Source organism: Dipodomys ordii, unplaced genomic scaffold, assembly GCF_000151885.1.
Source record: "Dipodomys ordii isolate 6190 unplaced genomic scaffold, Dord_2.0 Scaffold73, whole genome shotgun sequence".
Classification (NCBI taxonomy): Eukaryota; Metazoa; Chordata; class Mammalia; order Rodentia; family Heteromyidae; genus Dipodomys; species Dipodomys ordii.
The window spans coordinates 8,416,434-8,440,393 of record NW_012267289.1 but is presented as its reverse complement, the minus strand read 5'-3'; the positions used below and the strand labels follow the sequence as shown (position 1 = coordinate 8,440,393).

The following is a 23,960-nucleotide window of genomic DNA, read 5'->3' as shown; positions in this document are numbered from 1 at the left end:
TATATATTCCACCTACTCTGTAGCCACTAAAATACAATGGACTTGTCGATCATGAGTCTTGAACTCTGGGCCTGGGAGATGTCCCTCAGCTCTTTAGCTCAAGGCTCTACCCCTTGAGCCACAGCACTACTTCCGGTTTTCTGAGTGGTTTATTGGAGATAAGAGTCCCAGGAACCTTCCTGCCCCCAGCTGGCTTTGAACCTCAATCCTCAGATCTCAGCCTTCTGAATGGCTAGGATTACAGGCGTGAGCCACTGGTGCCGGGCAAGACGATGGACTTTTAGGCAAGTTACCGAACCTCACTGTGCCTGAGATTTCTTATATTACTAGGCTACTAATACCTCAATAATTTTAAGTCATACGTAGAGAAAAGTTGCTTAGATCCTTAATTGATCATACTGAATGTGTGTACTCAAAAATGAAGTGTGCTTCCGTGTAATGTAAAACCTGTCGTACTGGAAGTGTAAGAATATAAACCTATTAATCATCGCACAGGTCCCTCCACACTGCTAAGAACGCATGAATCTGCCCCTGATTTGTCTCCTCACGTCGATCGACGTCGCTGCCCACTAGGCTGACAACATGGGAGAGCCAAGTGGGGTATCAGTGCCGTTGGGGCAATCTCCCTAAAATGAGGGGGAATTAACCTTTGCCAAGAGAGTGGCCTCCTCCAAGGCCCCCTCCCCGACTTAGAGACGAGCCCCAGGCAAAGCAGGATTCCACACCGAAAGCTACATGCTTCTTGGATTTGCAGTCGGGCTGACTCTGGCGCCGGGCAGGAGAGCACCGACTCCGCCCAGGCCCTCCCGCAATGCCCCGCCCACCAGCCCCTCTCCCCGCCCACCCCGCCCACCGCCCCGCCCACTGAGGCAGCTCGCGGCTGCGCACTACAGGCCGTGCGAGGTGAGTGCGGCGGACGCGCGGGTGGCTCCCCTCCGCCAAACGCGTCGCTCTTGCAGGATCCACTGGGACTCGAGTGCAGGACTCTGGAGCCCGGATGCCGAAAGGCTCCAGGCCCCGGGGAACCTGAGGGGTGCGGACTCCAGAATCTGGCGAAACCCGCATCTAAACAGACAGCCGCGAAGGTCCGGGTGCCGGATGGCGCACGTGCCGCGCGCGGGGAATGCTGGGAAGCGGGGCCGTCCTGGCGGGAGCGCGGCCGCCGCGTGGGCTGCGGGGTCTGCGCGCGGGCCGGGCCGGGAGCTCCGCGGCCTGTCCCCTCCCCGCCGTGCCAGGCCTCCTTCCCTCCGCCGGCGGACGCGCGGCTCGCCCAGCGAGGCCGTCACACCGCGCTGGTCGGGTGTGTGGAGGAAGCTTGGGCCCGGCCGCCCAGCGGCCCTGACTTCCCCGGGCTGAGCCTGCCGTCCGCCTGGCTGAGGCCTTCCGCCGGGCGCCCACCCCGTTTCAGGTCCCCGCGCGGCTCTGCCCCCCACCCAGCCCTCCCAGGTCCCCTCTGACCCCAGCCTGATCCCTTGTGAGCTCCGGGTCACCGAAGGGTGGGCTTGGCTTTTGTGTTTACTACCCTGAAACACGGGAAACCCGGCCAGAGGATGCTGCAGGTCGGCCGCGAACCTCTGTGGATGAGAGGGATGTTGTGTCCACGCTGTTAGCCTGGCCGTTGACAGGCAGTGCACGACTTCGGTTCCAGCACTTAGTGGGGGTGAGGGGGGTTAGTCACCTCGGTCTGGGTTTCTGCCCCTCCTCCACCACAGGGACAGTCCCGCGGGCCCAAGGTGCGTCCAGAAACTGACCTGTTAACAAGGCTTGCTTGTTACACGGTGGATGTCGTTCTGTCAAAACTGCTCGGGTGTAAAGACACACTTCCCTGCCCACGGCAGAAATAACATATATATATATATGTTTATATATATATATATATATATACACACACACACACATGTATCTATCTGTCTTTCAGCTCTTACCATGTTGAGGCGTCCATCAGAATCCACACTTCAAAGCCATTTGTCTTCCCCAAAACTTCCTTTGAGAATTTCTCTAAACATGTTTAACGCTTGTTTGTAGGCAAAGACGAAAAAGTGAAAACAGTCATTGGGCACATATCTCTCGAGGAACTTCTGTGTGGCATGCTGTGCTAGATTCTGACAATGTATCTTTAAGGAGCTGTTTCTGGACACAATGTGCCTGTGGCACATTCCTATAACCCTATCTATTCTGGAGACTGAGATCTAAGCATCTAAGAAGCCAGCCTAGGTAGACAGATCCCAGAAACTCTTCCCTCCAGTTAACCAAGCATAAAGCTAGAAGTGCAGTTGTGGCCCAGGTCCCTTGAGCAAAAGAGCTAAGCAGTAATGTGATGCTCTGACATTAAGCCCCAGGACCTTCACAAAAGAAAAAAAAAACAAACAACTGTTGTTACTATTTATTAAATGTGATTAGGAAAGAAGTCGTTAAAAATGTAAATACTATCTTTTTTTTCTTTTCTTTTTTTTTTTTTGCAGTCCTGGTGCTTGAACTCAGGGCCTTTTGCTCAAGGCTAGCACTCTACCACTTGAGCCGGCTTTTTCTGTTTATGTGGTACTAAAGAATTGAACCCAGAGCTTCATGCATGCTAGGCAAACATTCTACCACTTGTAAGGTATATTAAATGGGTAGGTTTCATTAGGTAGCTGATGAAGAGAACACCACACAATATTCAGGCAGGAAAAGCTTGTTTAGCAAACTGCTGCCCCACCGTGAATGGCCAAAAAACGGGAGACCCACCGCTGGCCAGGATTTATCTGGGAGTGTAAATACTATTTCTTAGCTCTAGTACAGACATCAGTTTTGATTTGTGAGATGGTTACCAAAGTATGAACTAAAATTTTCGTTTTGTCATTTTACATTTTACTGTTTTTAAGGCCAGTTAATACAGAAAATAACTGCTTTTCTAAAGCTGACTGCCCCATCTCCATGCTTTATAGAAATATTTATTCTTCTATCTCAGTGGTCCCCGAGGCCTATATCTGCAGGTTTGTGTAGGATAAACTATTTTAAACAAAGCATTCTGGTGTAATTAGTACATTTCTTGAATTCCAAGACATGCAATGTATATTATGTCTGAGACCATGAAATAATTTAGGATTTTTGTATGGTTCATTTGCTTATATCATCTATCCTCCTCTCAACATTACGAAGGCTGTTAAAGGAGTGGGACAATCAGAACGTAGTGACATCTGTCTAGTAACCTGTAAGGTAGTTTTAAACTCATCCTCAAATTATTTCAGTATGAACATAGAGAAACAATAAGTGATGTAACTTCTGGCAGGACCATAGTGAAATTTATATTCTGACAAAGGCATTTTGTTATAGTATTTATGTTTGTTAGTTATTGTAGTTAGGAAAAATTGTGGAAGCGGTTTTATTTTTGTTAAATATTTTGTATCCTTTGCCCATGTTTTCAGTGAATGTGTATATACTTCATAAGTTATATGTTGTAGTCATAAATATGTTAAATTCATATGTCTAACAAAGACTTTCATTTGCAGCTTCCTGCTGCTTAGGTTTTTTAAAGTATCAAACTGACCATTTGGGTGAGATAAGAGATGTATGACTGTGACTGTATTCCCTTAGTTTATAGGATACCTTTATACACGCTTAGTAAACCAATCTAAATAGTAGTTTTAAAATTAAATGTGAGTGATGTATTGGGGTCCCTAAGACTATTCATGGGTTCAATGACTTATGAGGAGTGGGGACCGCTGGTTTTACCAAAAGGATACTGTAAGCAAAAGGAAAGAGGTACATAGAATGAAAACTTGGGGCTCTCATGGTCTTTTCCTAGTGGAACCACATCCATAAACTTTATTGCTTCAGAATCTAGTGGTGTGTAAAGGTAGAAAATGTTGACAACTAGGAAAGTTTATAGAGACTCTATGTATAGGAGTTTGTTGTTATTATTTTTAGTGTATCACAGCTGGGGCTTGGAATCAAGGCCTGGGCATTGTACCTGTGTTTTTTAGCTCAAGGCTAGCTAGCATTCCACAACTTGAACAACAGCTCACCTTCTGGCTTTTTGGTGGTTAGTTGGAGCTAAGAATCTCATGGACTTTCCTGCTGAGGCTCTTTGAATCTTGATTCTCAGATCTCAGCCTCCTGTGTAGCTAGGATTAAAGGTATGAACACCTGTGCTCAGGGATATCTAGGGTTTTTATTGGGGCTGGTCATGTAGGCAGCCCCTGCTTGGCACATACCAGAATTCCTCACCTGTAGAAGAAAAGCAAGTATTCCATATAAACGGACTCATTTGTGCAGTTGAGTCTTATTAGTTAATGATGATAAGCATCTTGAAATTGAAATTCCTAGAGGTCAGCCTTGCTGTCTCTGTAAAGGGTAGCAGTTATGCAGGCTGTGGTAACATCTGTATAAGTACTCCATACTGAATCCATTTTCATGTTTCTACATTACTTATATTTCTACATCAGATTAGAATTCCAAGTCCTGACAGTGCATTATCTCACCAAAGCCTGGGAGTGCGTTGGAAATGATGTATCTGATGCTTTTTCTTAGATCTTTTGATGTCCATGTCCATGTGATCTCTGTACAAGTTAACATTGAGAAAAATCGCTGTTTTATTTTTTCTTAGTTTTGCCAGTAGAAAAGTTAACATCATTTTGATGACTTGGAATATAACTATTTTTAGCCTTAACATTTGCAGTTCCTTTTTTTTTTAAATAAAGTGGCAATTCACAGGAATTTTTTTGGAGAGATGAGTTTCCAGTGGTTGAGCCAGCAGTGTCTCATTCCAGCCACCAGGTGACACCACTGGCCCTAGGTCCTGGGCCTCCACCTGAGCAACCGCTGAATGTGACTAGTACCTGGCAGCAGATAAGTGTTGGTTGTTATCCACCAAATGTGTACAACTCCGAATACATCTAATTTTATATAGTTCCTGGTGCTGATTGCATCCAAATTCAAGATTTTTGGCTTTTCTGTGTCAATGGCTTTAGACTAAAAACATAAGAAGGAATTGCCAAGACAATTGAATGATTTAATATGACATAATTGTACCTCTCAATGAATAAATAATGCATTCCAGAATTCAGTATTTGTGTACACAATAAAAACATTTTCCTTTAGATGAATATGTAATCTGAGTATTGATTATGGCTCAATCTTTTTTTGGAAGAAATGGTGTTAGCGTAAGCCTGATATATTGGGGAACACATTGTTGACTCAGATCACATAAAGGTGGTATGCTGACGCATGGTGTAAGATCTACTAACACCAGTCCTGGAATTCCCTGTAACCCTAACTATGTGTGTTCTTTTCTTTTGATAGGTTTGTATCTTCTCTCTGCTTTGTCTTGAAGACTGAGCAATGCCAAAGAAAGCCAAGCTTGCAAGGAAGGAACAGGGACCTGTTCCCTGTAAGCAGGCGAAGGTGGAGGCAGCTTGTGCACCTTCCATCTTAAACTTTGCCAACCCCAGTAGTCTCTTTGAAAGTTTAATCTCACCCATCAGGACAGAGACATTTTTCAAGGAATTCTGGGAGCAGAAGCCCCTTCTCATTCAGAGAGATGACCCTACACTGGCCACATATTACCAGTCCCTGTTCAGGCTAACAGATCTGAAGAATCTATGCAGCCAGGGTATATATTATGGAAGAGACGTGAATGTCTGCCGGTGTGTCAGTGGGAAGAAGAAGGTTTTAAATAAAGATGGCAAAGCACACTTTCTTCAATTGAGAAAAGATTTTGATCAGAAAAGGGCAACAATTCAGTTTCACCAACCACAGAGATTTAAGGTAAACAGGTTTCCCCATTTTCAGAATTTTTCTCCATACATAGAAAAATGCTAACATTTGGCTTACAGATTAGCTCAAGGGAGAATATATGGAATGATGGTAAGCCTTCTTCTAGATACAGAATAGCAGCCCTTTATCTTTAAATGCCTTTCATTTTAGGAGATTTGCCTTTTGGCTAAGTTGTTAGAATCTCCAGCAAACTGGTGGATATGGCTGGATATTAATGGAGCTGTAAAAACTAAATTATGTCACAGGTATATGATGCTTTGAAAATAGCATTACACCTCCAAGAGTATGTTCTGTGGGTTGTGCATGTTTTTGTGTGTGATGGAGGTTTGGATGGGATTTTGTCTTCATTATACTTTAAGGTCTGATATATAGCATCAAGGTGATACTGTTCTTGGATTTTCTTTCCTTTATTGTGTATATCTTTCTAAGTAGAGGCTTTAGAGCCATGACCAGATCCCATAGTAGATGCATGTGTAAGAAAGAGACTCCACCTATACTAACAACGGAACTGGTGAATTGCTGGCATTTGCAACAGCTCCTGGGGAGGCTGTTATAGGTGGTGGATAACTTCAAATTGCCAATCCAGAGCACCAGCTCTGTATGTGTGTGGAGGGTGTGTGTGTGTGCTAGTACTGGGGCTTGAGCTTCACACCTGGGTGCTCTCCCTTCACTTTTCTATTCAAGGCTGGCACTCTGCCTACTGCTTCCTTCATTGTCCCTTGTCTTCACTATCTTCATGGTATTGGGCATCACATAGGAAAGGAAAGGACAGAATTCAGGAGTTTTCTTGTGCCAACAGTGATGAATAATACTTATAGACTGCTTTGTAATTTAAGCAGGATTATAGTTAAACTGTACTGCTCTCCAAAGTCCTAGAGTGGGAGACGTAATTATTTCATTTTATAAAGAAATTGAAGGCACCTAACTTGTAACTACACCTTGAGCCAGGGTAGTTTGATTCCACATCTCTTGCTAGTAAGCAACAATTGGTAGCTTGAGAAACTAGAAACCCAAGAGAAATGGGAAACTACAATTGGTAGCATTTCCAGTAACCTTTAAGGAGGAAACAAACCCACTTTTATCAGCACAAGCCTGATGCTTGTGTTGGGAACCATAAAGTCACCAGTACAATCCTGAAAAGACCTCAGGACATCAGAGAGCAGAAGTCTTCTAGTTTTCTAGTAGTTTGTTACCATATAAATATAATTACTGAATCAGGTCCTGTTGGCCTCTCTTCAAAATAAATTAGGCTCCTTGGGAGCTTTGTTAACTCTTCAGAGCTATTCAGAGACCATTAAACTATTTTTCCTGTGTTAAGGAGAACCTTTGAGATCTATAAATTAAAAAAAAAACCAGTAGTTTACATAAAAATGTCTCCCACAAGTTCATGTTGGCCTAGTTCTTTCCTACTTGGTATTCTTAATATCATACCATAGATCCCTTTCAACATAGTATGGAAATTGACTCTCGAGCCTCAGTCATTGGTTTACTCAGCAAATATTTTAGTATGTTGTACTATCTTCTATGGGTGAGGCACTACACATTCATGTATTTAAAACTTTGGGGTTTCTTTAGTGTCTGTTTATTGTTTGTGACTCATCTTTTCTTAAAATATCCTAAAGTTACAGACTATAGCTGGGCTGGTTGAGTTGAAATCTTGGCTGTACTTAGTACTATGTGTTCTCAAGCTTCAGTTTTGTTATCTGTTAACTGAAACTAATGATAAAACACTTTCTGAAACAGGATTGTTGTGAGAGTTATTGAATTAAAATGTGTACAGCCCTTAGAAGTAATGCCTGGAACACAGGAAGTGCTAATATCTACAGGGCCTGTCATAGGAAAATCAGTTCTTGCTCCCGTTCCTCTTTTCTTACCCCTTTCTTCTTTCTCCCCTGCCTTCTCTTCTCTCCTTTCTTAGCCTTTCTCCTTCCCTCTATCCTCACTCCCTCCCTCAGATACTTCCTCCTTTCTCTCCCCTATTTGTAACCTAGCTTGTCATTTCTTCTCCCAATGCTCTGAATACCCATTTATTGTAGGCAGTTCCCACATGTAAATTTCCAGCTCTTTACTTCCTGCCAGTACCTCAGAGGTAGTTAAAAAAACACAACCATATGTGGGGCCTTAGACTCCCAAATTTAACCTATCTGGGTTAGAACTCTTTACTCCTGAAAACTTAATATTTTTTTAATAAGACTGTTGCATCTCAATAAAGGGAACCAAGAGTTAATTGCCTGAAACAAAAATCCAGGCATTTTATTTTGTTTTGTGTCTTCTTTCATTTCTAAACACCTTTAAACTATCAGCACATCCTTTTGTTGCTGCTTCCAGTGTGTACCACAACTATATCCCCCCTCTCTCCCTCCTGCCTCTTACACTATCCTGCTTGTTTCTCTCCTAGGTTGTGGTCTCAGTAAATTCCAGACTTGTCTCTCTTGAATTTCAGCTCCACCCAAGAGCTAAAGGAGCTCTTAAAAGGATAAATTGGACCCTTTCATTCTCCTACTTAAAATCCTTTATGACTCCAAGTTGCCTTCTTGCCTTGTATCTCATTTATCTGCTCACGTGTTTTCAATGGAGTCTGCAGTAGAATGGATGATACCTCTGAGGGACCTTTCACTGCTCAGCTTTGTGGACTATAGTAATTGTGCAATGAGAGCTTCCTAAGTGAATAATAAGAGCCTTTGCTTTCGGATTTCTAATTATTGTTTTACTCCCCACTCCCTCCCCCCCCCCTTTTTTTTTTTCAAAGGATGAGCTTTGGAGGATCCAGGAGAAGCTGGAATGTTACTTTGGTTCTTTGGTCGGCTCAAATGTGTACATCACCCCTGCAGGCTCTCAGGGTCTGCCTCCCCATTATGATGATGTTGAGGTAAGAGAGGAAGAAATTGCCCAAGGTGGGAAAGTAGGGTTGCTGAGAGCAGCCTGGGCTTTGTAGTTGCCAGGTTCAGTTACATTGCTCGTAAAGGCCCTTGGACCAGCTCTGTGGTGATATTTCTGTGCACTCTCTGGAGATCTTGACCTCATCTAAATGCTGGGCCAAAACAAATCCTTCCAAAGCTTGTTTCCTGTTCTTTCTCAGGGGGAGAGATTATTTCCAACTTATGAGTACAAAGAATCACACATTGCTTTATAACAGGTATTCATTGAATTGAATTGATCTCTAGAAAAGTGACTTGACTTTTTCTTTCACAAAGTAAAATAAGGTGAGATCACAAATAATCCTTATATCCGCTTTCATTTTGTTCTTTTTCAGTAGCTGCCAAATATATGTATATTTTTTCCACTTGCAAAATCTTGGGGTAGCTTGAATGAAGGTCATGGTTTCACTTAAGCATTGGCACCTTGACAAGTGTTGATTTCACTCTCATGTGGCTTCCAAAAAGGTTAACTCTTTGGCTGAGGTATTTCGTACATTTATTTTTGTACTAATATAAAGTGTGAACACGATATTAGTAAAAAGTCCCTTTTTATCCCTTGGAGAACAATTTGATGTAAATATATTGTCCAAGGTTTTTTTTTTTAACATTCTTAATGTAGCATTAAAAATATACTTGGCTGAGTGAAGCATAAAAAAAAAAAAAACATCTTTGAGTTTTCCTACTGCCCAAGTCCATTTTAATACTTTAGATTTGAGGCATTCAGTAATATCTGAAGCTGGGCTTTACTGTCTAAGAGTACAGGCTTTCAGCTGTGTGTAGCTGATAGACGATTAAAATCGTAGGATATAAAGAACTCAGAAATACTCTAATGAAATGGAAAGTATAATATCAGGTATCAGAATACACGATTATTTTAAAACAAAAACCACACCTATATTTGTGTGGAGGGACACGTATTTAGCATTTTTTGTTTTTACTTTTTATCTAAACCTTGTAAATTGTCTAAGCACCTGGAAAGCTGATAATGTGAAAACATTCCACTCATTAGTTGTCATGAAGCTTCCTGACATCCTAGGTATGTGGTTCTTGGTAGGTTTTCATCCTGCAGCTGGAGGGAGAGAAGCACTGGCGCCTCTACCCACCCACGGTGGTCCTGGCACGAGAGTACAGTGTGGAGGCTGAGACACAGATTGGGAAACCGACACATGAGTTCACTTTGAAGGTATGGGGTGACTATGTGGGCATCTCCCCTGAGGTGGTTATTTCTATTGCTAAGACAGGGTCAAGGTTTAGAGCTTATGTAATGGATCCTATGGGAATATATCCCTAGGACTCAAAGTCGGGTGGCCCTCATTGCAGCTGGCCCAAACAAGTAGCTTTTGAGGAGTAGTGGTGGTTTATTCTTGGAGAAAAAGAGATGGAAAGAACTAAGTCTATAACCTATCTTCATATGATCTGAATCAACAGAAATAAATTTAATTTGCTGAAGCAGTAGCTTCTCTGGAGTACAAGTGGAAGGTTTGCCGTTGGGTATATTCTCTGCATCTAAGTTAGCAGTCAGCATGGTGCTGTAAGTTCTTTAGGCATAGCACAACCAGGGATCCCTTAGTGTTTTTGTTGCAGAAATTCCAGTGTGACCCATTTTCCTCCTGATTATGCAGCAGACTATCTCTACAGTTCCCTTATATCTCTCTGCTTACAGATGCTAGAAGAATAGTTATGAAAGCGCTTAAGGATTCCCCCTCCAGGGAGCTGAATAGCTTATCATGTTGGCATCTCCCTGCTTAGAAAAATCTGTCTTGGAGCAGTAAGCTTGGATGAGAAATATAGCCAATCTCCAGCAAGAAGAGGTTCTTTTTTTTTTTTTTTTTTCGGTCGTGGGGCTTGAACTCTGGGCCTGGGCGCTGTCCCTCAGTTCTTCAGCTCAAGGCGAGCGCTCTACCACTTGAGCTACAGCGCCACTTCCGGTTTTCTGGTGGTTTATTGGAGATAGGAGTTTCACGGTCTCTCCTGCCCGGGCTGGCTTTGAACCGCGATCCTCAGATCTCAGCCTCCTGAGTAGGTAGTATTACAGGCGTGAGCCACCAGCACCTGGCTTAAGGAGAGGTTCTTGAGGAAAAGGAAAAGAAAAGCAAAAGCAAAAACAACAAAAGAAAGAACTCTAAAACTTTAGGGAGATGGTTATGGTTTCACTGTTAACCTTTATACCCTTTCTTAGGAAACATCATTTAATTTTCTTTAGTGAAAATGAAACGATTCATTCAGACCATTCAAAGATTATTGCAATAGAATGTATTCCAATGGTACTGTCTGCGTGTATTGTTTTTGTACTTCTTGCATCTTGTGGTTATATTTAATGTCTAGTTTTATCAGTGCCATATATCTCTTTGTCAGTATAAACATTTTTAACCTGCTTGCTGGTATCAGCATGCCTACATTATAGGGAACATACATAAATAAACATAAGAAAGATAACTTGCCTAATTTTATATGCTTTTGGGACCAAAGTCTGGCCTGCTGCCTGTTTTTCTTCTTTTAAAATAAATATTGTTTATTGGGTCCCAACCACACACATTGCTTATGTTCTGTCTGTGGCCATATTCACATTATATGATCAGAGTCTAATAATTGCCAGAAAGACCTTGTGTCCATAAGCACAAATATTCACTATATATATTGGTTCTTCACAGAAAGAGTGTGCCAATGGCTACTCTTGGTGAAGTTTCGTAGTTTTATATATACTCTTAGTTAATTATTTTTAAGGTAAAGGCTAGCTAAGTCTACCTGTGGTCTTTTGAGTCCAGGGTTAGGTCGGGCTGACAGTCTGTCCTGCTTGAAAAGATTGTGTTCATAATAGTCTGGAGGGCATGGATTCTTTGTACTGTTGTTCTGAAACTTGGAGGTAATGGAGCAGAGGTGTGTTAAATACTCTGAGGATTTTTTGTTTTATTTTTGGTGCCATTTCTGGAACTTGAACTGAGGGCCTGGATGCTGTCCCTGAACTTTTATGCTCAAGGCTAGTAGCACTCTACCACTTGAGGCACAGCTCCACTTCCAGCTTTTTAGTGGTTAACTGGAGATAAAAGTCTTACAGACTTTACTGCCTGGGGTAGCTTTGAACCTTGATCCTCAGATCGTAACCACCTAAGCTAGTATTACAGGTGTGAATGACCAGTGCCTAGCCAGGTGAGGTTTTAATCAGTGGGCCTTTTCAAATGAAATCTTGTGTAAATGTTCAATGTATAAAATAGAAAAATGAGCTGGGAACCCGTGGCTCATGCCTATAAATCCTAGCTATTCAGGAGGCTGAGATCTGAGGATCACGGTTCAAAGCCAGCCCAGGCAGGAAAGTGAGACTCTTATATCCAGTAAAGGAAACCACTAGAAAACCAGAAGTGGCGTTGTAACTCAAGCGGTAGCGCACTTACCTTGAGCTGAAGAGCTGAGGGACAGTGCCGAAGTCCAGAGTTCAAGCCCCATGACCAACAACAAAAAAAAAAAAATAGAAAAGTGGAGTCACTGTAAGTGGGAGGAATGGCATAGAGCTGCTATGACAGTCCAGAAGCCCTGATCACTTTACTTTCTGCTGTTCCAGTCCCTGTTTGTGAAGACATCTACCAAACCTGGGGTCTTAGCGAACAGAACGTCACCTCCACCTTGTAATGGCTACAGTACTTCCTGCTTAGGGAACTGACAGAGAGCTGGGTTTGAATTCTGTTGTTGTGCCTTATCTAATGTCCATGGACAAATTATTCATCTAAGTCTGTTTGAAATGGTGATTCCAAGATTTATCTTGGACACTGTCTTTTTTCCCCAGTAAATTCCAACAGATAATCTGTGTTTCTGTAAGTTTGTATTACTGTAGTAGGTACATATAGAAGTCTGCACATGTTCACCTTGATGTGGACAGACCTGTATTCCTACTGATGCTGCCTTTTCCAGCAATGGCTGACAGTAGTGATCAAATGTTTGTAGGAGGACCATACCTAAGAGATGGCAAAGACATGCTCAGTAAATGATTGTTACCATTATCAGTAAAGCATTTATTTACCAGAAATAGTTTAGTGTCATTTTTAGGAAAACCACCAACATTACCTATGTTACTTAAGAACGTGTGTGTGTGTGTGTGTGTGTGTGTGTGTGTGTGTGTGTGTGTGTGTGTGTGTGTGTGTGTGTGTGTGTGTTGTCTCCTGCTTTGAGGAAAATCTTTAAAATTCTTTTTAAATTGATACACAGGGCTTCTGGTCTAAAGCCAGGCTTAATGGTTTCCTGTATTTGCAGGGATGAGTACTTTTTGAGATTCTTTTTCTTCTTAGGTATTGACTATAAAGAAAGTTTTGTTCTAGGTGGCATTAGAGAAGAGGTAGTTCATAGCAGTAGTAACTTGAGACAGTATACACTTGTTTTGACCTTGTTTTGAGAAGAAAAAAAGGATAAGGTAGAGAATACCTGGCCAAATAATTGTTGTGTAATTTTTCATCCTATTTGTCATGAGTTAAATCTATAATGTGTATTAGTTACTTTGCTAAGTTTGGCTCTGGAGAGTACAGACCCTTTTCGGAAAGGTAAACAGTTATCAGGGAATGAGGGACCAGTAGGTAGAATAAATAATATAACCAGAATCATAAATAATATAACCATACCAGCAGGTAGAATAAATAATATAACCATACACTGAGTTCCCCAAGAGCTTGGAAACAGCAGCTCCTTAATATGCTAAATAATTGGGGGGATTAGAATATGGCTGTTACCCGATCTAAGTGATGAAGAAATTTAGGACTGGTAGGTAAGTGAGTTGCCCTGGTCACCAGCCCATAAATGGCAGGATCTATATGACTAAAGCTCCTTCTCTCAATCAAGAAGGGAGTAGGATTCCCAGGAATAGTGTGTCCCTGGATCTCAGAAACCAAGAGGGTTGTGTCCATGGCACATTATCATCTCCAAAAAAGTGACTTTAATGGATTGTGATTCATGGAGACAGACTTACAGACATTATAAGCTCAGCATGTAGTCTGTCTATAATAGTAGTAATTTCTTGGATTTAAAGTTGAAATGTTTCTTCCCCTAAAAGCAAAGTATGCCTCTTGATAACTCCTCTCCCCCTTTTCTTCTTTCTTTAGCCGGGTGATTTGTTATACTTTCCCAGAGGGACCATCCATCAGGCAGATACTCCTCCAGGGCTGGCCCACTCTACTCATGTGACCATCAGCACCTACCAGAACAAGTAAGCCTCCTGCTTCCCAATCTCTCGTCTTAGGACAGCTCTAAGTTAGGGCCCAAAGCAGCCACATTTAGGAAGGACCTGAGGGAGCTGACCACTACTTTCCATTCTTTGGTATGTACAGTGTAATGAGTCCGTCTGGATTTCCTCCTGGGGTTGTCATAGTTCACTTTTGGTATTGGATACTAGGGGTGGGGGCCCAAAAAGAGGATCCCATTGTTTGCAAAATAAAACTAGTGTTTTGTTTAGTGTGTAAGTGATTCCAGTATAGGCTTGTAGTCAACTGTCTCTTATTTTTTTCTGCCTCACTTTTTTTATTGTAGTATTATACCATGAAATACTTTTATTGTGGTATTATAACATAAAATACCAAAATGAATTCTATAATACACCATTTTAAGCGTGAAATGTCATTTTATTCTACATTTATATATTTATTGGCATTAATCACATTCAGACAACCATTTCAGACATTTTCAAAACTAATAGAAAGTCTAGAATCCTTGAAACCTCATGTTGTATTTCAGGGGTTTTGCTTTTTACCATCCATTAAGTTAAAGTAGGAAGGGGAAGAGCTAAGTATGTGTTATTAAAAGAAAAAAAAAAACAGTTCCAGCTAAAATCATGACAAGAAGTGGGTGGCAGTGCTCTGGTATTTTTAACCTTGCTGGTCTATTTCACATTGAAAGACACGAATTATTTGTCAGTTTATTCAGCAGGCAGGTTCTAGACACTGTCTGGGAGTGCAAACATGTAGATGGATCCTTGGGAGAACTGATATTTGGAGATCATGGTTGGAGGAAGGAAGAAATGTGTAAATAGATTCTAAACTGATAAATTCTGTTGCTGGTTTGCAGAGAGCACAGAGGAATGCTCTTAGCTCAGATGATTTCAGAAATGACTCAAACTCCAAAATTGAGTGAATCTGAGGATGAATAAAGGTAGGTCAGAGGATCAGTGTAGAAGAGGACATTCCAAGCTCAGGGACATTGTCCCCTCCTACCTTCAAAGCCGTAACTTGTAAAACAAGCTAGGAAGCATGCCTGTTTCCTCATCTGACTCTCAGTGTAAAATTTACCCTCTGTGTTGAAGAGGCTTACTGGAGGAACTAGCTGGACTTTCCTTGAGGTTAGTACTGCCTTTGCCCACAAATGGAAAATTCAAGCCTGTATTAGGCTTCTAGTTTGAAAAATGCTGTGGCTAATTAAGTTCTTTGAAGAGTGAAGAACAGAAAGACTCCGAGGTCATTGAAGGAGAACAGGAGCAATTGAAGGGGTGAGTCATAGGAAAGATAGTAGGGCCGGGCCACAGAGAATGGGAGCCAGAAGTTCACTCTGTCCACAGCAGCTCTGGACCTTGGCAGGCACCGGGAACATGAATGCATTTCTGCTGTCCTACCATTAGTGCAACTCAACTGTACCCTCACTTCTGTTACTGTCACCAGTGGATTTCTTGTTTTGGCGTTTTTTTTTTTCCTTTCTCAGTTTTTGTGTACTCATAATGGTGGCTCATCATAAGTTGCTTCTCTGACTTCCCTCTGTCATTAAACCTTGTTATTATCTTGTACTTCTATTGCTAATTTCATACTTAGCAGTCCATAGGCCCCACCCAATACTTCACCATCAGCCAGAGCTAGGAAAGAGCTTCTTAATTTACTGATGTTTCCCAATGTAAGTGGGCATTATGACTGATGCATCTAGGCTGGACATGTCTGACTTGTTTAGGTGATGATCCAGCATCCAGACTAATATAACTCAAGATGGGAAAAGTATAATTTGAGAATCCTTACTTTCTGGGGATTTTCTTATGTTCCTTCAGACACTGTATAAGGACTGACAGCTTCTTCCTAACACTTCTCAAGGCTTCATTGGTGAGATATTTGGGGCATGCCCATAGCAGTTTAATTTTTTTTTTAAACCAAACTGATACCTTCAAAGGTGTTATTCTTATATTTTGGAAAGGCCAAAGATGTATTCTGACTCTTGGGAAAGCACTGTAAATCCATGAGCTGTTGCCATGTAATTTCCCCTTAGAACCTTGCAGAGGAAGCATGCCTATTTTGCTGCTCAGAAATCTGCATGTGTTGTCCATGATCAAATTCAATAAAAGACACAAGGTCAGATGTGGCATTAAGTCACAAATCAGTGAGGCCACCAGGTAGTGGTAGCGGGGAAACGTCTTATCTCAAGAGGCTTTTGTCCTTCTTTGCCCCTTCTCTAGGAGGGAAACAAAAGCAAGCAGTGTTTGAAGAGATCAGTCTCAGTCTTACAGAATGTTTCTTACATGCACTGACACATAGTTAGGAAGAGTGAATTCTCCTTACTCTAGAGGAAGCAAAGTAAACTGGGCACTGACACTTATCTCTAGACAGTATTTTTGGCCACTGGCTTTCAACTTCTACTTAAATCATACCATTGCTAGGAAAGTAGTATTTTTTTCTGAATGGTTGTTGTTGGTGGATATTTTACAGAGGAACAATTTTCCTTATAAGTAATAAAGGAATATGTGTTATTTAACCATTTGTGTACTCCAGAGATCTTACTATTAAGAAATGTATTATGACTTGACTTATTGTACAGAAATGAGAATAAAAATATTTTAAGTCCTTTAATGGTTGCTACAATTTCCTAGAAGCCTGTCCACATAGACACTTGTTTTCAGTTTGGCCCCTAGGACTTCCTGATTGATGATACTGATTTTCTGGTTCTAGTTCATGGGGAGACTTCCTTTTGGACACCATTTCAGGGCTTGTGTTTGATACTTTAAAGGAAGATATGGACTTACGGACTGGAATACCCCGACAGCTGCTCATGGTAAGGAACAAAGACAGGTAGGAGTGAAGGGTGGCAGGTACAGACAAAGCCAGCTCAGATCCTTCCTCTAATGGACCCCAGGATCTTACTTTCCCTACAAGCCAAACTTCTCTGATGTGTTGACCTGTGAGATTTCCACGAGTGCTGCCTCATATAGCGCATCCAGAGACTGCTGTACAAATGGCTCTTTCTGTATTTCACAGTGACAGTAGTAGGACATGAAAATAGCTGAAGAAATAAACGTGACCCTGAAAACTTTTGTTCAGTTCATATGATTACTAGTTAGAATAGAGACCCACTTGGTCAGTTCCCTGTTCTTTTTTTTGGTATTTTCTTTCTTGTTCTTGTTTTGGTATTTTGGAAAAGAATACTGGTGGTTAGGTGGAGTGAATTAGAGCTGAGCACTCTCTTAGGCAATCACCTTACAGTAGTGAGTGACTAATTTTCCAAAGGCACAGCCCAGGATTTCTTTCTAGGCACAGTCGTAACAACTGAATAAGTAGCATATAATGACTGCTGATTTGCCAGGAAAGTAATGGGATATGTTGCTAAGGTCCTCATTGTGCCTCTACTCCTTGGAATGACAAAGATTGATATCTAATGTGGTAGTGGGTGTTAGACTAAGCACACTGTAGTGGAGACTGACTTGGGTAATCATTCTGCTGGGGTCTGAGCTATGACTCATTTCTCTTTCTAGCAGGTGGAACCCACAACTGTGGCAACAAAAAGATTAAGTGGCTTCTTGAGGGTTCTTGCAGACCGGCTGGAGGGCACAAAAGAACTGCTATCATCAGACATGAAGAAGGATTTTGTTATGCACAGACTCCCCCCTTACCATGCAGGAGAGGGAACAGAGCTGTTGACGCCAGGTAGAGCTTGCAGTTTTCTTCTGGGTGGTCAGGGATAGTGGGGGGATGGTAGAGATTTTCCTGCTAGATTCTTCTTTGAGTGGAAGAAAACTGAAAGGTATTTTAGTATTAATGTTGACCTAAGTCTAACCTTAGTATATGTGGCTGGATGAGGCATAATGTGTTCATTAGTGTGCTGCACCTCTCAAGTTCTTTGCAGAGAACTTATATCCCAATACAATGGGAAATAAGAGACCTGTGCTTTGGGCATGAGAAATAGGTGTATTTATTGTTACTCTGTTCATCATAAGACGTTTTTAGAACTTGAATATGGAAATAATCCTGTTGCAACTAAGGCAAGCGTGGGTAAAATGTCATTATCAGATGAAATACAAGAATGTCAAGGTTATTATCACTGACCTTCCAAGTTGATGACGAATTTATGACAGGATCAGGTTGTCAATACCCATCTGTAGGTCAATGTTCTTTAGCAAAGGCCACCAATTCACAGTGGTATATATGCCTTGTTGGAGTGGGAAAGACTACAGGCCATTGGGGACTGTCAAGCCTCTCAATAAAGGGAGTTAGAAAGGATTTACAGGATATGGGCTTATGTGGATTTTATTGAGGGCTCAATAGAGGAAGACACTGCTCTAGATGTACTCTGTTAAGAAGCTGGATTCTGTGACTGGATCTCCTCTCTTAAATTTGTCTAGTGGGTAGGAGGAAGGTAAGATCCTAAATTACTGTAGATAAACAACAGCACCATTTAGTAGCAGGGCCTATGGATGGCTCCTTAGCCTGACTTCACATGTGAATGTTAGTGGTGCTTTTTTTGTTGTTGTTTTGAACTCTCGTGGTCACAAAGAACTCTTGTCTGACACTGGTATTCTGGGCAACTGTTCAACAGGAACTTGCCAAGACCTGGCTAACTGCCAGCAAGCTATCAAGCTGCTTTTCTCTTTGTCAGTAGAGTGAAAGGAATAACTACCTTATCACCAGGTGGGAACCACTATAATAACAAAATTTATAATGTCCTTTCTTTTTTTTTTTCTTTGTTGTGGTTTGGCTGTACTAGGATTTGATCTAAGGGCTTTGTGCTTGCTGGACAGTTGCTGGCTACCATTTGAGTCACACCCCCAGTCAATTTTGCTTTATTTTTCAAATAGGTTCACCTGAACTTCAGGCCTACAAAAGTGGGATGACAGATATATGCCACCACACCCAGAGGTCATTGGTTGAGATTGGAGAGTCTTGAAAATTTCTTACTGGGCTGGCCTTGAATAGGTCCTAAGTAGCTAGGATTATAGGTGTGAGCTACCATACTTAGCCCTTTTTATTTTTTGTTTTGAGACAGGATCTCATTGTGTAGCCTAGGCTGGCTTGAAATTCAATCTTCACTCCCCCTGTATCCACCACCAGGGGTATCCAAAGTCCCTTAAAAAACACAATTCAGTATACACTTCATTACAGCCTTTGAAGGAAGTTTGGAATTTATTTTGGATTACATCTGTTCAAGTATTTTACTAGTGTTGTTTTAATCTATCACAAAATAGAACTTGATAGATTTCAGATTATGGCCTAGAATGTTTTATATGCTGATTTTCCTGTCTTAGCCACTGTGTTCAGTAATGTTGTAATCTCTTAGGACTCTTTCCCCACCAGGATGACCCTGTAAAGTGAGTAGATATTTGCTGGCTGCTTTTTTGCGAAGTTAAATCCACTTAAGAAAAGGGTATACTTTTTATTACATGGAGTCTATAAGTCACTATGCTTGGGCTACATAGACTGAATAATTTGCTAGGGTTGCCCATCTAGTTATTGGTGGGATGGTACAATTTGAACTCAAGTAGTCTCACCATATATAGTCTTACTATAGAGGATAGAAACTTGGACACCTGCATTCTGTGCAGAAGGCAAGAAGGTCATATCTGTAGAGTTACTATAGATACTATACTATTGTGCTACAATAGAATTTATCCCTGTTGAATGTACTTCATAATTTACATGATTAGACTAATTGCATGTCTGTCTTCACTGTAAGACTGAGCTCCATGAAGTTACCTACTATACATTTAACATTGCTATAAATGTTGAGGTACAGAAGCGTAGGAAAGGCAACCTATATTTGGGTTTGCCTGCAGACTCTCAGTAGAAGTGTTGCTAAGGAGTTGTACTTGCAAGCAAATTCGAACCTTCTGGTCTCCTTTTTTGATGGCTGGGTTTTCTCTTTTGGGTTGTCTAGGTGGAAAGTTACCAAAGTTGGACAGTACAGTGAGACTACAGTTCAGAGATCACATAGTCCTCACTGTCGGACCAGATCAGAATCCATCTGTGAGTATCCAGAGGAGAAGTGATTTCTACTTTTCTGGTTTTTTTCTTCAAGGGACTCAGGTTATCAGAAGTACCGTTCTCCCTGGAGAATTCATCTGTGTTCATAGTTGAGTGTCATTGTGGTCAGTGCTCAAATGCCATTGTGGCAGTTCTAGTTTTCCTACCTATGGGGTATTCAAGTGTGAAGGTTTTGCCTCATTCCCAAAGTGCCTTCTTCATTCTCTTTAGGTACATGGAAGTCTTCCTATTCTTGCTCAAATAATTCCAGACCTTGTTTCCAAACTTTTCTCCTTTATTCCCCCTATGTTCCTCTGCACTATACAGGTCTATTTTTATATGTGGTTTTATTTTATTTTCCTCCTTAAGTTCTATCCCTGTAGATCATGTGAAACAAAATGTACATTCCGTTATATTGCTGCCTAGCTCAAGTGATTCCCTAAACTGGCAATTCAATGTTCAGTCAACTGACAAAGCTTTCTAAAATTATGAATACCTAGACTTCATCGTACCAAAGTTGGAACCTCTGCATTTATGGCTTTTGAGAGGTCCCTGTACAATAGCTAGGACCCTTGGAACTATCCAGAGCCCTATAACTTTCACTAGTTCCTCCTAATCAAGTTCTCTTAGTAGGTTCTCTTGATGAGCATTCCATAAAGGACTGAGGGACACTTTTCTCCCTAAGCAGATATAAGCTCAGAGTACACACTCTTGCTTTGTTTCATTAAAAAAAAAATCTTGGTTTTCCTGATAACCAATCCATTTGAGACATCAGATATCAGACCCAAGGCCTTTACCTTAAGAGTTAACAGCAATGACAAAAGGTTCTTAAAAGGTAATAAATTGTGCCTGTTAAATACATACATCATACTCTTGACAACGTTTTTTCTGTTTTAAACAATGACTTGAGTGCTCTTACCTACTTCATACAAGTGGTGGCTTGTATTGACTAGTTATCAATGGGATATACATGTATGCCATGACTTTTTGCCCAAAGCATTGCTTATCATATCAAACTATTTTCACTTGAGCACCAGGCTTTTAAGATTTTCCTTGCTGTTGATCTACTGAAAAACTGTTACCGAAACCCTCAATATTTTGTGGTTGATGATTAATCCTTTTTCTTTTTTAAAGGATGAAGCTCAACAAAAAATGGTTTATCTCTATCATTCTCTAAAGAATAGGAGAGACACACACATGATGGGAAGTGAGGAGGAAACAGAGGTTTGTTTCAAATGAAAATGTCTTATCCTGTAGCTTGGGTAGTAACTGGGAAGAATTTATTTTGGTTCACAGATAGTGTATAATCAGACTGCAGTGTGGGCTTATCAGTTCACATGCCTGATAGAACCCTTGTATGGAGATGACTAAGTTCTGTGCTATACATATGCCAGCTTCCAAACATATTGTTTGGGATCTTACAGGAAAGGGATGGGAAATGAGCAGCATTTTAAATGACAATTTAAAAATAAAATGCTGTTTATACTTAGCTTACTTATGCTAGTTAGCAACTTTTATAAAGTAAATAGCCTAACTGAAACATCTTGCATATTTACAAAGGACATAAAATCATATAGTGAGGATTTTGGAAGTTTCCATGGAAGTACCACTTGAATGAAATAATCTTTTTGAACCAACTTACCCTTTTTTAGTTTCATGGACTTCGCTTTCCTTTATCACATGTGAATGCACTGAAGCAAATTTGGAGCAGTTCAGCTATTTCTGTCAAGGACCTGCAACTCAGCACAGATGAGGAAAAGGAGAGCCTGGTGTTATCCCTCTGGACAGAATGTTTAATCCAAGTCATATAATGCCTGTACAGAAGCAAATTGGATTCTGCTGTATTCTGAGCATGTAAAGAAGACGTAATGCCTGTTACTGTGTGTCAACACTTAGGGCAGGAATACATATAGCAGCCAAAGAGGAAAAGGCATTCGTTCTTACGTGCGTATGTGCTGTACTAATAGACACATGAGAGAGAAATCTGCAACTTACTAAGTTACCCAAAATGTGACAAAGCCATACTTTTGATGAGTTTATTTAATCCAGTGTGGTAGAAAAGGCACAACTCCAATAAATGTATTGTGTAGAATAAATGTCATTAACCTGGCTTTGTTTTTGTTCTTTGGAAGAAACATTGTTTAAAGAGCCTCCATTGCTCTAAAAAACTTTTTTAACAATTAACATAAAGAAAGTTGTTTTTTTACAGTGCAAATATACATACCTTGTGTATACACAAGTCCCCACCCCTTTGTTAAAATATTTCTGTAACATAAGTTTCATTAAATAATACTGCCATACTCATGAGAGGCACTCAAAATCTGTGGACATAGGAATTTTCAAATGCTGCTTAAAAGATGACAACAGCCTGAGATTGAAGAAGAACAAACACCCAGTATTCATAGGGAAAGAACAAGTCTATAAAAGCTCTGAGTAGTGGGTGTTCTAGTTCAGATTAATCACTGTTACTTTGGGTTCTAAAGTGCATAGCAGTTGATATTCTTAAAAATATGACTGGAGAATTTAATCCTCTGTATAAAAAAATAGAGCATTTTCCTTCCTGGCAAAAGTTAAGAATGAAACTAACAGTTGTCTCATGTTAAGTATAAGTCCAACCCAGGAAAGAAAATATTGTGCTGCTGAAGGTAGTGACAGATTACTGGAAATAAAACCAAAGATGCTTTCCTGATTTTGTTGAGCTGTTAAACTATTAAAAATGGGAGTGAAATTTAGTTTTCTGCCACTGAACAGAAATTGACTGTCTTTACTAAGATGGTAAGGTCAACAAACAAAGCTCAAAAGCTCCCTTCAGTTTGAACATACAGATTACTTCCCTTTTACTTCAGGCAAAGAAAGAAAAAATTGACTGGTAAGGGCAAATTGGATGAGGTCTCAGCACCTGGACAGGTGACCGTTGTTAAGGAACTTGTCACCTGGAGGGACATCTTGTTAAAGCTGGTGTACAAGCTGGTGCTCTACAGTTTGAAACTAGTTTGAAACAAGGGAATAGAGAACCATGACAGGAAATACTCCCATTATGGATGCCTTTCATCTAACAAAGCCAAGGTCACTTTTTGGAGCCAGTTAAAAGTATAAATACTTGGGCATTTTAATTATAAAGCTTCAATACAGAAACTTCAAATACATAGCAGCTTAATAGGCAAGCTTACTAAATATACTTTCAAATGTTACTAAGGAATTATTGATCTTTTTGTAAAAGTAGGACAACCTGTAGGAGTGTACTTCCCTGTGCTTAGTCCTTTCAGGAGTGGTTAATGGTAGAAAAACTTTTAAGACAGCTGGCATCACCTACAATGGGCCAATGGAGTCATGTTTGATGGTTAGGAGAGAAAATACTGGCTTCAGGAAACTTGATCACTTACAACTGAAAATTCTAACATTTTTCGTCATAGGAACACTGAATAGTTGGTAAGAATATTTTGAGCTTTTCCATTGTTATAGGAAAAAGTTCCTTCCACTTAGTGGTCCAGTAGCGTGAGGGCACATTTGCTTCCTTTCCATCTGTGCAGGAAGATGAGGGAAGTGAGGTTCCATTGCACTTTGTAGAGATTCTGTTGACTCACAATATTTCAATGTCCCATATCTGTGTTTCTTCTCCCTCCAGGGGCTGATTTATAATGACATGAGCCTTGTCATAATAACTTCCTCCTGCAATAGAAATTCCAGAAGAAAAGATTATTTGTTCTCTTAGGTGCCAAGCAACTTCACAGTTTTCATAAGCTTTTGTTCAGCTCACTGTATATGTAGCTGAATATGTCATTTACAAAGCAGCCTCAGATGGGAAACGGACATTGAACAGGAATATCATTATTCACCTCAAAATGGGCCATAATTATGACTCACACTGAAACACCAACAGGTATAATATACATGACTATAGAAGCAATATGCCCCACTAATGCCATTCTTCAGAATAAAGTGTTTTGAGAGAACTCTGGTTGAATGTCAGGGTACTGTGTTTGTTTCTAAATCAACTGAGGCTGTGACTAAACCAATTAAGTGCAATCCTGACCTTGATGCATTAAAAAAACGGGGTTAATTGATTCCTTGCCACAAATCTTAACTGAGGCCTTTTTAAGGATCATGGCAATTC

The 23,960-nt window shown here is 40.8% G+C and overlaps 2 protein-coding genes across 4 annotated transcripts in view; one reads left to right on the top strand and one right to left on the bottom strand.

Moving 5' to 3' along the window:
- Window positions 1-872: 872 nt before the first annotated feature.
- Mina (MYC induced nuclear antigen) lies at window positions 873-21,951 on the top strand. 3 transcript variants are annotated; one of them, XM_013024152.1, is made up of 10 exons: window positions 873-903; window positions 5,281-5,745; window positions 8,504-8,623; window positions 9,727-9,855; window positions 13,754-13,857; window positions 16,565-16,667; window positions 17,365-17,536; window positions 19,761-19,849; window positions 20,981-21,070; window positions 21,499-21,951. In XM_013024152.1, the coding sequence occupies exons 2-10, from the start codon at window positions 5,320-5,322 to the stop codon at window positions 21,655-21,657; spliced, it is 1,392 nt and encodes a 463-aa protein (XP_012879606.1). In that variant the 5' UTR covers window positions 873-903; window positions 5,281-5,319; the 3' UTR covers window positions 21,658-21,951. The 3 variants fall into 3 exon arrangements, with proteins under 3 accessions (XP_012879606.1, XP_012879608.1, XP_012879607.1); XM_013024154.1 differs by lacking the exon at window positions 873-903 and having other exon boundaries at window positions 4,943-5,745; window positions 17,368-17,536; XM_013024153.1 differs by lacking the exon at window positions 873-903 and having other exon boundaries at window positions 4,945-5,745.
- The window catches only part of Crybg3 (beta-gamma crystallin domain containing 3), a 106,729-nt gene continuing 104,637 nt past the window's right edge, over window positions 21,869-23,960 (bottom strand). Inside the window, exon 22 of the mRNA XM_013024151.1 lies at window positions 21,869-23,515. Coding sequence (XP_012879605.1) covers window positions 23,427-23,515 — 89 coding nt within the window. The 3' untranslated portion in view covers window positions 21,869-23,426. The remainder of the gene's footprint in view (window positions 23,516-23,960) is intronic.

Excerpts from the sequence above, each read along its gene's own strand:
- Mina (XM_013024152.1), top strand. The coding sequence starts at position 5,320 with ATGCCAAAGAAAGCCAAGCTTGCAAGGAAGGAACAGGGACCTGTTCCC. Across the intron at positions 8,624-9,726 it reads CCCATTATGATGATGTTGAG|GTTTTCATCCTGCAGCTGGA; the intron begins GTAAGAGAGGAA and ends GGTTCTTGGTAG. Across the intron at positions 13,858-16,564 it reads ATCAGCACCTACCAGAACAA|TTCATGGGGAGACTTCCTTT; the intron begins GTAAGCCTCCTG and ends TTCTGGTTCTAG.